The sequence below is a fragment of the Octopus sinensis genome, linkage group LG14 (assembly GCF_006345805.1).
Source record: "Octopus sinensis linkage group LG14, ASM634580v1, whole genome shotgun sequence".
NCBI classification, from domain to species: Eukaryota; Metazoa; Mollusca; class Cephalopoda; order Octopoda; family Octopodidae; genus Octopus; species Octopus sinensis.
This window is the reverse complement of record NC_043010.1, coordinates 13,229,018-13,244,017: the sequence shown is the minus strand read 5'-3', so window position 1 is coordinate 13,244,017 and position 15,000 is coordinate 13,229,018. Positions and strand designations below refer to the sequence as shown.

Here is a 15,000-nt window from a genome sequence, read left to right as displayed (position 1 = left end):
CACACGTGCATGTAAATCACAACGTGGGTAAATTTGGCTGTTTGTGTTGTCAATTCTTAATGTAAAGAATGGACACAAGTGATAAAATATTCAACAGACAGAACAAAAATTTTGCCTTCATCAATTGTCTGTCTATCTATCTATCTCTATCTATCTATCTATCTATCTATCTATCTATCTATCTATCTATCTATCTGTCTATGGACAACTTCCAGAGATCCCTGGCCTGGCAATGCTATCGAGAAGCAATACCCGTTCGGAATAAGCTCTACAGGCATGGCTCGAGAAACGCAGGGCTGACCTACCCTAAATGCAGTCAGAGTGACAAAACTATTCTGCATGCACTCATATAGTGTCCAACCATTTCCAACCTGTGGGCCTATGTCAAATGACTTCTATCTCGTGTGGGACGAGTCAGTTTATCAACTGAGTCTATCATGAATATTGTCATGCTTCCTTCCTTGAAATGGGAAGGAAGAGCCATTTTCATCGTGCTTGTGGCTATGGCGAAAGAATGTGTATGGTGGATGCATCTGAAAGGATTAGAGACAAACACTTACCTCTCTGGTGAATCTCTCATCGACTTCTTCAAGTATCGCTTGAAGAGGAAGGTGAGAGTAAAGAGGGAAGTTTTGTCTAGTGAATGTTTCAAAAAATGATGGATGAATGTAGCAAGAATGGCACATGTGGTTGACGAAGCCACCTTGAGCATAATCCTATGAATCAAAAAAAAATAAAGGAAAGGAAACAAGAGAGTCAATTACTGTAATGTGTTTTTTTGCATGACATTATTGCCCAAGGTTACCACGGTCGTTTCCATGGGCTTTTCTTTCCACGGGTAAACCTAATCTGTTTCCCCTTTTTACACTATGACATTTCTGTGATACATGATCCCTATTGATCGGCTTTTTTTTTAATGATCCCTTTTGATCGAATTTCTACCACCGTTTCCTTATTTTTTCTTTTCCTTCTCTTCCCAAAAAGAAAAGCTCTACTTTGTATTTTGTCCCCTCTGTGTTCAGCCCTGTGTGGCCAATAAAGAAACATATCTATCTATCTTTTTTTTTATATCTAGTTTCAGCTCAGGAGCTGTGGCCATGCTGGGGCACCACCATTTGCTGGGGCACTGCCATTTATCTATCTAGCTATCTATCTATCTAATATATCTATCTGTATATATAAATATATGAGAGTGCATGACATGGTGTTAGGGTGTTGCACTTATGATCTAGAGGTCGTGGTTTCAATTCTTAGAGTGGGTGGTAGTGGTGGTGCGCTGTGCTCTTGAGCTAAACACTTCATCTCACATTGCTCTGCAATCGCTTTGACACCTGACATGTGGTACACTGTGCACCTGTTCAGACAATCTCGATTTGATGGAGAGAGAGAGAGAGAGAGAGAGAAAGAGAGAGAGAGAGAGAGCTAAAGTACAGCATGAACATTTGATCACTGTAAACAAATCATTTGTGCAAGTTGGTTGGGAAAAGCTGAATGTTCATGCATTGTCTTCAATGAGAGAGTCCACCATATATATATATATATGTGTGTGTGTGTGTGTGTGTGTGTGTATTTCTCTCCTTGTTTTTTCTGTATCCCTTTCTGTAGAAGAGCATAGGCTCGAAACGTAAAAGACTTTTTCTATTCCTGAGCGTTATACCAATACATCTGTTTGTTTTGTACACCACCTGTCTTCGTCTTTTGTTTTTTTCGTAAACTCTCCCTATATATATATATATATATATATGGGTGTATGTTTAAATATAAGGGTAGATTTGATTAATTTCAATGTTTCCCTTTCAGAAATATGGAGGATTAAATGCAATAATTAAGAAAAATATCTGGGGTTAGTAAACCCAGTTATCTTGAGAAGTCAGTAAGGGACATTAGTCTGGAGGTTTCTGGCCCTAAGCTGCAATAGTGGAAGTAGAACCTTTTGCCATTGTTTGTTGGGCATCTGGTAACTAATTTGTTATATAGAAATATTTAAGTAGCATGAAGAAATTAGATTAAATGATTAAATAATAATTTAATTACAAAGAGGTGCTGACTGCATATTTATGTAACACACACACACACACACACACACATATATATATATGTATGTATGTGTATATATACAGTGTATATACATATATGCATGTAAGTATATGTACATGTATATACATATATGTATGTAGATATGTGTGTATATATATATATACACACACACACAAATATATGTGTGTGCATGTGAGAGTAAAGAGGGAAGTTTTGTCTAGTGAATGTTTCAAAAAATGATGGGTGAATGTAGCAAGAATGGCACATGTGGTTGACGAAGCCACCTTGAGCATAATCCTATGAATCAAAAAAAAAAAGGAAAGGAAAAAAGAGAGTCACTGAGAGTGTGCATGTGTGTGTGCATGTGTGCATATATGTGTGTGTGTTTGTGTGTGTGTCTGTGTGTATTTATAATTTAGTAATTAACAATTTATTTCTTCCTAAATATATTACAATGTCTTATTAAAGTTCAAGTGCCTTATATAATGTGAAGATGCTTGAAATTTTAATATGATGGCTGAAAATATAATTTCACTTATCGCCAAGTGAAACCAAGCTATTTTAATATTAATTTTCGTTTGGAATACTATTTCAATCTTTAGGAGTTTGTATTGGCTCCATATTATATAAATTATTTTATTTTATAATAAGCAGTCAAATCACCAAAACTTGGGTTTAGAATTTGCTTGTTTGTATTCTTCATACCAATGCGTTCCTTATGGTTCATTTTGTGTTCTCTGTATGTAGGCAAACAACCAGCAGTAAAGCAGGCCTTAAGGCAGTAGTTCCCAACTGGGGTCCATTGATGATTGGTGGAGTGGGCGGGGGTCCATGCAACAAAATATATTTACCTAAAAGTTATTAGTATGAAAAGTGTTTGTCAGAAAAATGACATGTCACAAATGTGTAGAAAGTACACTAAAAAACAACAAATTTGAAATTGCAATTTTGTACACTTTTTCATGCTTATTTGCAATATTTTGACACATTTAGGCGCAGGAGTTGCTGTGTGGTAAGTAGCTTGCTTACCAACCACATGGTTCCGGGTTCAGTCCCACTGTGTGGCACCTTGGGCAAGTGTCTTCTACTATAGCCTCGGGCCGACCAGATGGAAACTGAAAGAAGCCCATCGTATATATGTATATATATATATATATATATGTGTGTGTGTATGTTTGTGTGTATGTTTGTGTGTGTGTTTGTCCTCCTAGCATTGCTTGACAACCGATGCTAGTGTGTTTATGTCCCCGTAACTTAGTGGTTCGGCAAAAGAGACCGATAGAATAAGTACTGGGCTTACAAAGAATAAGTCCCGGGGTTGAGTTGCTCGATTAAAGGTGGTGCCCCAGCATGGCCGCAGTCAAATGACTGAAACAAGTAAAAGAGTAAAAGAGAGGGAGAGTATTTTGTTTTCTGAAAACTTTTGTGATTTGAGTGATCTCTTGGGGAGTCACAATAGAATTTTAAGGACTCCTGGAAAAATTCTGCTTTAGATATATGTATTGGTGTGTATTGCAAGAAACAGCTAGGTTTCTTTCTCTAACATTTATCATAGTTCAATCCACACAAATTTACGTGTGAAAAACAAATAGGAATTTTGGAAAAGGATTCTACAAATGTAGTTTTTAAACATTAAATGGCTCTGGGAATCCACCAGAATAAAATAGTAATCAAAGGGGTCCATAGATTAAAAAAATGGTTGGGAACCCCTGGTTTAAGCAATCGCTTTGTTTCTTGGGTGTTAAAAAAGAAAAAGAAACAAAATAAATCTAATGAAAAGCTGCTCTAAAAGAACTGTAAAATGGTCAACCCAAGATGTGAAATAAACAAGAATATATTCATAAAGGAAAACTAGAAGAGAGTTCCATAAGATAAATGTTTGGGGAAATGAACTACTATCTTTTGTCATATCATTCATTTCTTTTTGTGTTAGTCGTTGTACTGTAGCCACGCTGGAGCACCACCTTGGTGGTTTTAGTTGAACAAATAGACCCTGGTTTTTATTTTTTTTAAGCCTGTTTCTTATTCAATGCGTTTCTTTTGCTGAACTGTTAAGTTACAGGGATGTAAACAAGCCAACACTGGTTACATACATAATACATACATACATGCATGTATATATATATGTATGTATGTATGTATGTATGTATGTATGTATGTATGTATGTATATATGTATCTATGTGTGTATGTATGCATGCATGCATGTATGTATTTATGTGTGTATGTGTGTGTATGCATGTATGTATGTAAGCATGTATGCATGTATGTATGTGTGTGTGTATCTATTTTTATATGAGGGACTTCCACACAGTTTCCATCTGCCAAATTCACTCACAAGGCTTTAGTTGGCCCAGGGCTACTGTAGGAGACACTTGCTGAAGATGTCACACTGTGGGACTGAACTCAGTACTATGTGGTTGTATAGCAAGCTTCTTAACCATACAAAATCTTTACCATTAATACATTTTTACTGGGGCCAAATCTTTGCATACAATACATTGACTTTTGCTTAATCTGCTTTGATGTTAAATACATATTATAAAACCATATTTGAAGAAGCATAAAAGAGGCTATTTTAGCTGACTGAGCAGAATTGAAAGGTTATATGTTACATGTGTCCTTCAGTATGTGGTTTTATTGCAGTCTAAGGAAGAGAAAGCAAGCCATCAATGGGACAAACGATTAGAAACTGAAAGAGGTCTTTGTAAGGTCAGAGGTTTACATTATAACAACAGAAGCTTGTAAAAATCTGTTGTTATAGATAACAACAGACATTTAAAGATCATTCAGAATAGCCTATGTTGCATGTCTCAGGCCATATGTATGGTCGGGTTAGGTATTGTATTGTATTGTGGTGATCCTATAGCGATGTGTGGTTGACAGTGTTCTGGCAGAGTTACAAGTTGACCATATTGATGTGGATTTAGATGTTTGTATAATGTATGGATTCAGTTGTTGATTGTTACAGATTCTAAAGTAAAATCTGGGTATCATAATATATCATGTTATTTTTGATATCTGAAGAAATCTTTTTTGTGTTGATGTATTTTAGTAATTTCACTGTACAACTTGGTTTCAAAAAAAGAGAAAAAAAACTGTTTATGCAGTCTACTATCAGATTTATTTTATTTGCTAATAGTAAGAGAGATCGTCACTATTCTTGCATGGATTGCATGAGTTTTCTCCAGTATTGCACCTCAGACCTTGTTAGGATTCCTTACCGTCTCCCTTGTGAGATCTGCCTTCATTACTTTCCCCTATATCATTCTCACTGCTCCTACCCTTTTAGTTTCAATATTAATCTGTAAGTTTTGGATTGAAGACTTAGAATATTTTCAGAAGACTGGTGTAATGCTGACAGTCATGATGAGGTGGATAAATATATGCTAGTGTAACAAATGTTGGTTTCAAATTTTGGTGCAAGGCCAGTAATTTCTGGGGAGAGGTTAGTTGATTGCATCAATCTCAGAGGTCAACTGGTACTTATTTTATTGACCCTTCTCCAAAGGATTAAAGACAAAAATCAACCTTGGCAGAATTTGAACACAATGTAATAGATATTGATGTTAATTTTACTCCTACTATCACTATCTTTACACTCTTCCATGTGATTGTAATAATGAAGATAATGATGATGATGATGATGATGATCATCATCATCAACATCATCATCATTGTTGTTGTATTTTAACAATTTTCTCTGATGGTGTGGGTGGGGTGTGTTTGGGCTGTGCTTCTCTTGACAACATGTCACTTCATCGGTGAGAGTTATTCCAGATATTCAGGCTCACTATTTCTTCTCCGTAGAACCTTCCTGGGTACCTTCCAAACAAAGATTGTATGGAGACTCTTGGAAATAACCGTAGCTGACAACTTCACTGGTAGACTTCAGTAGGCACCACATGACTATCATCATTAATAATTTTGGGAAATGTCTAGAAATGATTGATATGTTCTCAACTTTCATCTTGAAGATTTTAAGGAACAAAAGTTAACAAAAAAAAGGTTCACATTTCCAATAGACTTTTAAAATATTCAATCAAACTGGATTTGAGTTTTTATAGATTTTATTTTTTGATATGTTGGTCAGGGGAGGAAAAGCAGCGTTCATAACTGTCTGCAAGGTCTCCAAGAATGCTGAGACAAAGCTATCCTTAGATCAGAGACCCGTCTCAAGTGGTTGCAACAGAGTAAACTTTACTAAAAATACCCAAGATATGTTTAGAGGAATTATTAGAATAGTTATGGAGGTTTGACAGAAATTCATAGTTGTGGTATAGTAAAGAATTGAAAAAGAATACATTATCAAAACACAAAAAAAAATTTCAAGCAAATCCCAAATGATCTGTTTATGCTCCCAATAACGCAAAGATAATACCGAGTAGAAAATAAGTTATGAATCTAAAATCTAGCATTGCCTACCAAGTATATTCGATGGGGAGAGCAAGTATGAACCAACATAATAAATATTGGTTTCAAGTTTTGGCACAAGGCTGGCAACTTCGGGGTAGGAGGTGGGTAAGTTATTTACATCAACTCCAGCGTTCACCTAAAACTTATTTTATCAATATTGAAAGGACAAAATGCAATGCTGACCATGGCAGTATTTGAACTCAGAACATAAAGACATGAGATGCTACAAAACATTTTGCCCGCAAGGGGCTAAACACAGAGGGGACAAACAAGGACAGACAAAGGGATTAAGTCAATTACATCGACCCCCCAGTGCGTAACTAGTACTTAATTTATCGACTCCGAAAGGATGAAAGGCAAAGTCGACCTCGGCGGAATTTGAACTCAGAACATAACAGCAGACGAAATACTGCTAAGCACTTCGCCCAGCGTACTAACAATTCTGCCAGCTCGCCGCCTTAACCAGTATAATAAATATTAACTTTAATTTTACTCATACCATCAGTATCCTTTTTTCCTCTTCCATAGCCTTATGATGATGATGATGATGATAATAAATTTAATACTGTAATGATATAACTACCATACACAAATGAGCTCTCTTATTAAATGCTACATGTTTGCTTCTAATGCTTCCATTGAATGCATTGTAATACAGCAATGTTATGGCAGAGAGCTGACTCTATCCATAGAGTGAGAGCTTAGTTTCATGCAGCAAAAATATTCATTTTTTTTTTCAGGATATTTTCTATTTATTTTAGCTATTCCAGTAGGAGGAAAAGCACCTGATTCTCTTTTTAGGGCTTAGAAATGCATCCGTATTGATAAAATGCCTTTAAAAAATTCAAGTCTGCATGTAAAAAAAAAAAAAAACAAACCTACCAAAAAAACAAAGCATGAATGCAGGAAATTAGGTAGAAAAAGGAAAAAAAATTTGGTTTGATATTTTCCATATTTAACTCTATTGAGAATCTGGAAAATATCAATTAGCGATAGTAATTGCTTATGTAAGAAGATTTTAAAGAAAAAAAACTTCAATTTTCTTTTATTGTAACTTTTTAGGAACAGAATGCTGTGTTCCTGGAGAGTGCCAGATCAATAAAAGCACTATTCCCTAATTGAAATGAAACTGAAATAGAATGAATGAACTAATAACTATGAATTTTTAACTTTCATTTTAATAAATATAATTATGATATCATTGACTGGGAGATAAGCATCATTTATGGATGTTGCTAATGTGGTTGGGTAACCATAAGGAGATTCGGAAGTTTCTAACCAATTGCATTAAATGTTGACTTAGAAAAGACCTTTTAGTCTTTGTGTGATTAAGAAATGTAAGACGTGGTTTATAGACATAGTGAGCTATGAAACTAGATATTCACTCAGCTTAACAGGATTATCTTTTTACTTGTTTCAGTCATTTTGACTGCGGCCATGCTGGAGCACCACCTTTAATCGAGCAAATCGACCCCAGGACTTATTCTTTGTAAGCCCAGTACTTATTCTATCGGTCTCTTTTGCCAAACCGTTAAGTGACGGGGACGTAAACACACCAGCATCGGTTGTCAAGCAATGCTAGAGGGACAAACACAGACACACAAACATACACACACACATACATATATATATATATATATATATATATATATATATACATATATACGACAGGCTTCTTTCAGTTTCCGTCTACCAAATCCACTCACAAGGCTTTGGTCAGCCCGAGGCTATAGCAAAAGACACTTGCCCAAGATGCCACGCAGTGGGACTGAACCCGGAACCATGTGGTTGGTTAGCAAGCTACTTACCACACAGCCACTCCTGCGCCTATATTAAATACATCCTTTTATCTCTTCTGTGACATATTAGTTTCAAATTTTGGTACAAGGCCATGAATTTCGAGGGAGCAGGGTAATTTGATTACATTGACCTCAGTATTCAACTGGTACTTGCTTTATCAATGCTGAAAAGATGAAAGGCAAAGTCGGCCTTGGTGGAATTTGAACTCAGAAGAAAAAAACGGACAAAATGCTGCCAAGCATTTTTGCCCAGTGTGCTAATGATTCTACCAGTTCACATGTGTCCCTGTATATTTTCACATTTATTGCATTATTTATAAGTGGAGACACATGGCTTAATGGTTAGGGTGTTTGACTCATAGTCATAAGACTGTGGTTTCAATCCCTGGACTGGGTGACATGTTGTGTTCTTGAACAAAACACTTCATTTCATATTGATCCAGTCCACTCAGCTGGCAAAAAGGAGTAATCCTTTGACAGACTGGCAGCTCATCCAGATGGGGAATTCATACACCATGGAAACCAGAAAGCCAGCCCTTATGACTTGGCGTGACTTGAGAAGATAACATTTACCATTATTTGTAAATGTAACACCAGATCATTTTAAATACAGGAAAAAGGTATTTTATGAAACAGTACTCAAGTGATTGTATATAGCATAGTGGTTAGGGTATTAGGCATTTGATCACAAGCTCATGGGTTTAGTTCCTAGATTAGGCAGTGTTGCATTATATCCTTGAGTGAAGTGTATCATTTCACATTGCTCCCGTCTACTCCGCTGAAAGGAGCACAAGCTAACTGCTGGAACAGCCCTCTCTCTCCCTATCTTCCTCTAACTATCTTACTTGTTTACAGCTGTCCATCAGTGGCAACGATGATGTTGTCCCCTAGGAGTCTTATTCTACATTTTGTGAGTTGATCGATGTGAAAACAGTCTGATCCTAGAATGGCATGTCCTTGAACAAAGATGACAAGGAAAGTTGCCCATTATGTTAGTGTGTGGAGGCACATGGCCTAGTCGTTAGAGCAGTGGACTCGCAGTCGAGGGATCACGGGTTCGAATCTCAGACTGAGCGATGTGTGTGTTTATGAGTGAAAACACCGAAGCTCCACGCGGCTCCGGCAGAAGGTAATGGTGAAACTTCTGCTGACTCTTTTGCTACAACTTTCTCTCCCCCTTTCCTCCTGCATCTAGCAGCTCACCTGCGATGGACCAGCGTCCCGTCCAGGTGGGGAACCTATACGCCAAGAAACCGGGAAACCGGCCCTTATGAGCCAGGCATGGCTCGAGAAGGAACTTCACAATCCTCCAGCCACCACATCCTCAATGTTCTGTTAAGTTAATATGTAGGAGGGTCAAGAGGATGCTCATGTCTACTTGTTGCTACATAAGCATCTAAATCAATTAGCAAAAGGGTGGCACATGCAACCAGTTCATACTTACAAATAATGGCTTTTGCTTTCACCCAAGTATACATTGCTAATTCCTTATTCTTTGCTTGCTGAGTCTGGAGAAAGGAGAAGTGTCTATGACCCTTGTAGCAGCCCATCTCAGACAAGTGAACTTGATACTGTTAATGTTTGGTTTAAACTGTTGCCGCCAGTCAGTACCCGCAGGAAAGGCAAGAAAGCAAGGAGATGATGTTCTGGGGATGACAAATTTGGTATAGAAGTTAGGAGTGGGTGGATGCAAGAAGGGTGATGAAACGGGGAATAATGAGTAAAATAGGGGTGGTTCCTGAGCAGTGGCATAGCCTGTGGGGGAGAGGTGGTTTGTCCCTGATGATACTTTTATGAGAGATGGCACTTTTGCATCTGCAAAGTTCTAAAATTTTTCAATATTCCCAAGCCCCCACCCCACACTTTCTTGTACATGTGTTGTGTTTCCCAGGTCAGCTTAATACAAAGCTGTTTCATTATACATGTTTTCTAAAGATATTGGTTTCAAATTGTGGCACAAGGCCAGCAATTTTGGGGAAGTGGGTAAATCGATTACATCGACCTTTGTACTCGACTGGTACTTGTTTTATTGAATCCTAATGGATGAAAGGCAAAGTCGACCTCAGCAGAAGTTGAACTTAGAATGTAAAGACAAATGAAACGCCACTAAGCATTTTACCTAGCATTCTAATAGTTCTGCCAACTTGCCACCTTATTTCAAATTGTAGCACAAGGCTAATTTTGGGGGTGGGGATTAAGTCGATTATATTGACCTCAAAGTTCAACTGGTACTTATTTTATTGACCCCGCAAAGGGGATGAAAGGCAAATTCAACCTCATATTGAATATCTTTTGTAAAGATATAGACAAAGGCTTTAACTTTGAAAATTAAAGCTTTGAAAGATATATTACAGATTAATACTTAAAATAGAAGCATTGGACTTACTTTTTATTTATTATATATATATTTCTTTATTTATTTCTGTAATGTCAATTTAAACTCTTTTTCAAAACTTAATTTGTGTTAGTTCCATTTTCTCGTATAAATTATTTATAGAGCTGATGACTTTTATCTCTTGACTATTTCCAATATAAACATCAAATGTTTCTGATCTTTAATGTCCGTGATTTATTTATTTATTTTACTGACATCTTGTGCTTTTGGAGTAATCAAATGTAGTTTTGTTATGCAATAGCAATGGTATGTGTATATCCTCAGATTCTCTCTCTCTTTTTCTCTTCATTTGTTTTTCTCTTGTTCATAGATTCTTTTTATAGAACAGTAGTAAAACAAAAAAATGCATGAAACTCAGAGTAATGACAGCACAAAAATCTCAATTTTTTTTAGTTATAGCTATTATTAAGTATATGAAATGTATTGAGTACTTTTCCCATTACATACGTATAGATATAAAGATATATATATATATATATATATATATAGGAAAGAAGGTTTGAAAATGCAATTTTAAAAGATGTTTATTTACTTTACCGGTTTCACTCTTTAGAAAAAGATTGTCAAAAGTTACATGTAAAAGTTTGGTTGTGTTGCTACAATACATATATACAGTCTTTGGTAGCATTGTAGCATTTTGTGACAACCAATAATTAACACAACCAAACTTTTACATGTTACTTTTGACAATCTTTTTCTAAAGAGTGAAACTGGTAAAGTAAATAAACATCTTTTAAAATTGCATTTTCAAACCTTCTTTCGTATATAATTCCACTTGTGCACATACCTTACAACTCCACTTTGTTATATATATATATATGTATATGTATATATATATATGTGTATATATATAAATATATATATGTATATATATATATATATATATATATATATATAAATACACATTAAAACAACTCAATTGCATTGTTGTCTGCTATTGTAGGCATCTATCCTTTCTTCAACTGCAAACATCATATCTTTTAGACATCAACATTATCTTCGTGACTTCAGTAAAGACAACTCCTTGCTTAGGATTAGTAAATTTTCATTTGGCATCATAAGGAGCCTTCTTCCAATGGATGAATATACTAATTTTCTAGGCATGCCTTAATCACGATGAACTTATAATTAAACAGTAGCTGACATAATCTAACGAGCCAACTTTGTTTCTTATAACTTTCTTGTGTATCATAGACCTAGAGGTAGTTTCTTACAATTCTCTAATGTATTATAAAACATGAGGCAGTTATCATAAGTCTCATTGTTGAAATTGTTTATTGGTCTTTTGTGTTGTTGAAAATCCTGGGAATATTGAAAACTTTAAGAACTTTGCAGATGCAAAAGTGCCATCTCCCATAAAAGTATCATCAGGGACAAACCACCTCTCCTCCACAGGCTATGCCACTGCTCAGGAACCACCCCTTATTTACTCATTATTCGCCGTCTCATCACCCTTGAGTAACAGGGTCCTCTCCTCCTCCATATTCTAGAGAAGCCACTCACTAGCGAGGCTACTCACTAGAGAGGCCTTTAGTCAACAGGTTTTGGGTTCTGATGATACACTATAAAGCTCAGCCCTTTATGGGCTTGAAACCTAAGGTAGTCCCTTAGACTGGCCTCATTTGTTTTAGTAGATTTAAGGCTCAATGATAGCTAATTGTTAAGGCTGATTGTTAGTTATGGCCATTCTGTGTTTGTGGACATATCCTCCAAGTTTTTGGCCTTAGAACATTCAGTCCCCACATGAGGTTTAAATAGGTTGGGTGACTATATAGCTGTTCCCATGTTGATATGGTTGCTTACCTTCTTTCAATTAGAGAAAAATCAATACCAATCTCTTTGATTAAATATCCTACACTAAAACTGTTCATACAATTATTAATTGATAATCAGGGGGTACCAAATATCATTAATATTATATTAATGAAAATAGACAGAAGAGTGACGAAATTCTAAAATACAGGACTAAATGTCTTTCACTATTTAGCTCTGTCCCTTTTAATACTACAAGAGTTGTTGTTATTGCAGTGTTGTTGTTGCTGTTCTAGTTTAACCTTACATCAGCTCTGAATAAGCTGGGCTATTATCAAAGACATTCTAGCTGTGATCAATCATGGTGTATCTAGGGCTATATTGTCCAATGTGCTCCAAAGTAATTTTTTTTTTTTGAGATGGCTGGTTATAAAGTTCTAGATTTAAAAGATGAGGAATTATTTACATTATTTACATTCGACGGATATTTGTCCACATCTTGTTTGTTGTTAACACAATGTTTCGGTTGATATACCCTCCAGCCTTTTTCAGGTGTCTTGGGGAAATTTCGAACATGGGGTCTCATTCCTAAGGTATTTTTCGATGTTATATTATTATTATTATTATTATTATTATTATTGTTATTGTTCAGGTCACTGCTTGGAATCGAACTCGGAATCTTGGGGTTAGTAGCCCACACTCTTAACCACTATGCCATATGCCCATGGGTTCGAAATTTCCCCAAGACACCTGAAGAAGGCTGGAGGGTATATCAGCTGAAACGTTGTGTAAACAACAAACAAAATAAGGACAAATATCCCCGAGTGTAAATAATGTAAATAATGGTTGTTTATGTTTTAAGAAATACTTGGCTGTTATTTCTACCAGGGCAAACAACTATGTAGAAGCTTTCTTGTCAGCTGTGATTCCACTGGTATCAGACAAACAAAGTAAAGAGTTTCTTGAAGATGTTTGAGGTGTTCAATTGCTATGAAGAATGAAAAATCCCAAATTGGGCTTCCTGTCCTTTCTGTGCTTAAGTGCAAAGAAAAGAAAGATCAAATGCTGTTGTTGCTTAGGACACAAGTTAAGTTCAATGAGAACACAATATTTAATGTTGAAACATGGGAGGTTGCAAAGAGCAAGAATTAAGTCTCAGACAAGGCAGGACTATGATGCAGTTTTGATTCTTGTTTGATGTAATCTCATTTTATTGCAAAAGCTTTGAAAAAGAGTTTATTACAGCATAAACATTGTGTCTAATGAAAAGAAATCTTTTGTTAACTTTGATCTAAAACCACTAAAATCAAAGATGTTCCATATTTTTTCCAGGCACTGTGTATCATGGACTACGCCAAATTCTTTTTTTGTTTATATATGAAAATGGAGAGGTTGTTTGATTTAGGGAAGACTTGGCTGCTGTTTTTGATCAGTCTAACTCTATAGAGGGACCCTTTTTTTTGGTTTCAAATGGTGGCATTGAACTAGGGTGTCTTTAGCCAAGTTCACTCTGTTGCAGGCATTGAAACCAGGTCAAGAATTTGGTCTTTGGATAACATCCTTCTTTCCACAAATCTCAGAGGCCTTTAAAAGGGTAATAGGCACAGCACATCCACTTCTGTCAAAGAAAAAAAAAAAATGAAAAATAGAAAAAGAATGATATATAAATGATATATAAAAATAGAAAAGGAATAATATGTAAATAACATAATGCAGTTATATAAATCTGGAACGTATACTAATTTTTGTGATGTTTCTATTTTCAGACCAAAAGCTATGCTGCCATACCACGGAATCGTAACCAAAAGAGACATACTGATTCTCATTTGATGAAATCAGCCAGTCAGTTTTATTTTGTTCTGGAGCCACAAAATGAATGGATAGCTTCAACAACATCAAGAAGTCTCCCACAGGTAATTATTGGTGTTCCATCTAATTAAACTTGTATCAGGATAGGTGTATCAATATCACCTGCCAAACTTTCATTCTTTGCACAATTGCAGAGGCGTTTTCATTGTAATAAAATTCATTTCATCTCTCTAGCTTCCTCTCTCTTTCTTTCTCTGTCTGTATATCTATCTATCTATCTATCTATCTATCTATCTATCTATCTATCTATCTATCTATCTATCTATCTATCTATCTATCTATCTATCTATTTATCTATCTATCTATCTATCTATCTATCTATCTATCTATCTATCTATCTATCTATCTATCTATCTATCTATCTATCTATCTATCAGTCTGTCTGTCTGTATATCTGTCTGTCTGTCTGTCTGTCTGTCTCTCTCTATATATATACACACACATGTACACATACACACACATACACATATACATATATATCGTCCATAAACATAAATCTGAAAAAAGAAGCCCACTCTAAGTTATAGAACAGTATATATTTTAGATAAGGCTGGCTTCACATCCATAAAGGGCCTATCTTCATGGAGGTAGAAAGGGCCCTGTTACTCAATGTCAACAAAGGGAATTGTCTCTCCTTGGCTATCAATTGCTGATATCAACAATCTCTGTTGTTGACATCAATGATCGATAGCCAAGGGAGACAATCCTCATCGTTGACATTGAGTAACAGGGT

The 15,000-nt window shown here is 35.8% G+C and overlaps 1 protein-coding gene across 6 annotated transcripts in view; it reads left to right on the top strand.

Annotated features, from left to right (window-relative positions):
* LOC115219230 (protocadherin beta-15) overlaps positions 1 to 15,000 on the top strand; it is a 249,030-nt gene that overhangs the window by 118,026 nt on the left and 116,004 nt on the right. For all 6 annotated transcript variants that reach the window (XM_029789369.2, XM_036508632.1, XM_029789368.2 and 3 more), the window contains one exon: positions 14,165 to 14,311. In XM_029789369.2, coding sequence (XP_029645229.1) covers positions 14,165 to 14,311 — 147 coding nt within the window. The remainder of the gene's footprint in view (positions 1 to 14,164; positions 14,312 to 15,000) is intronic.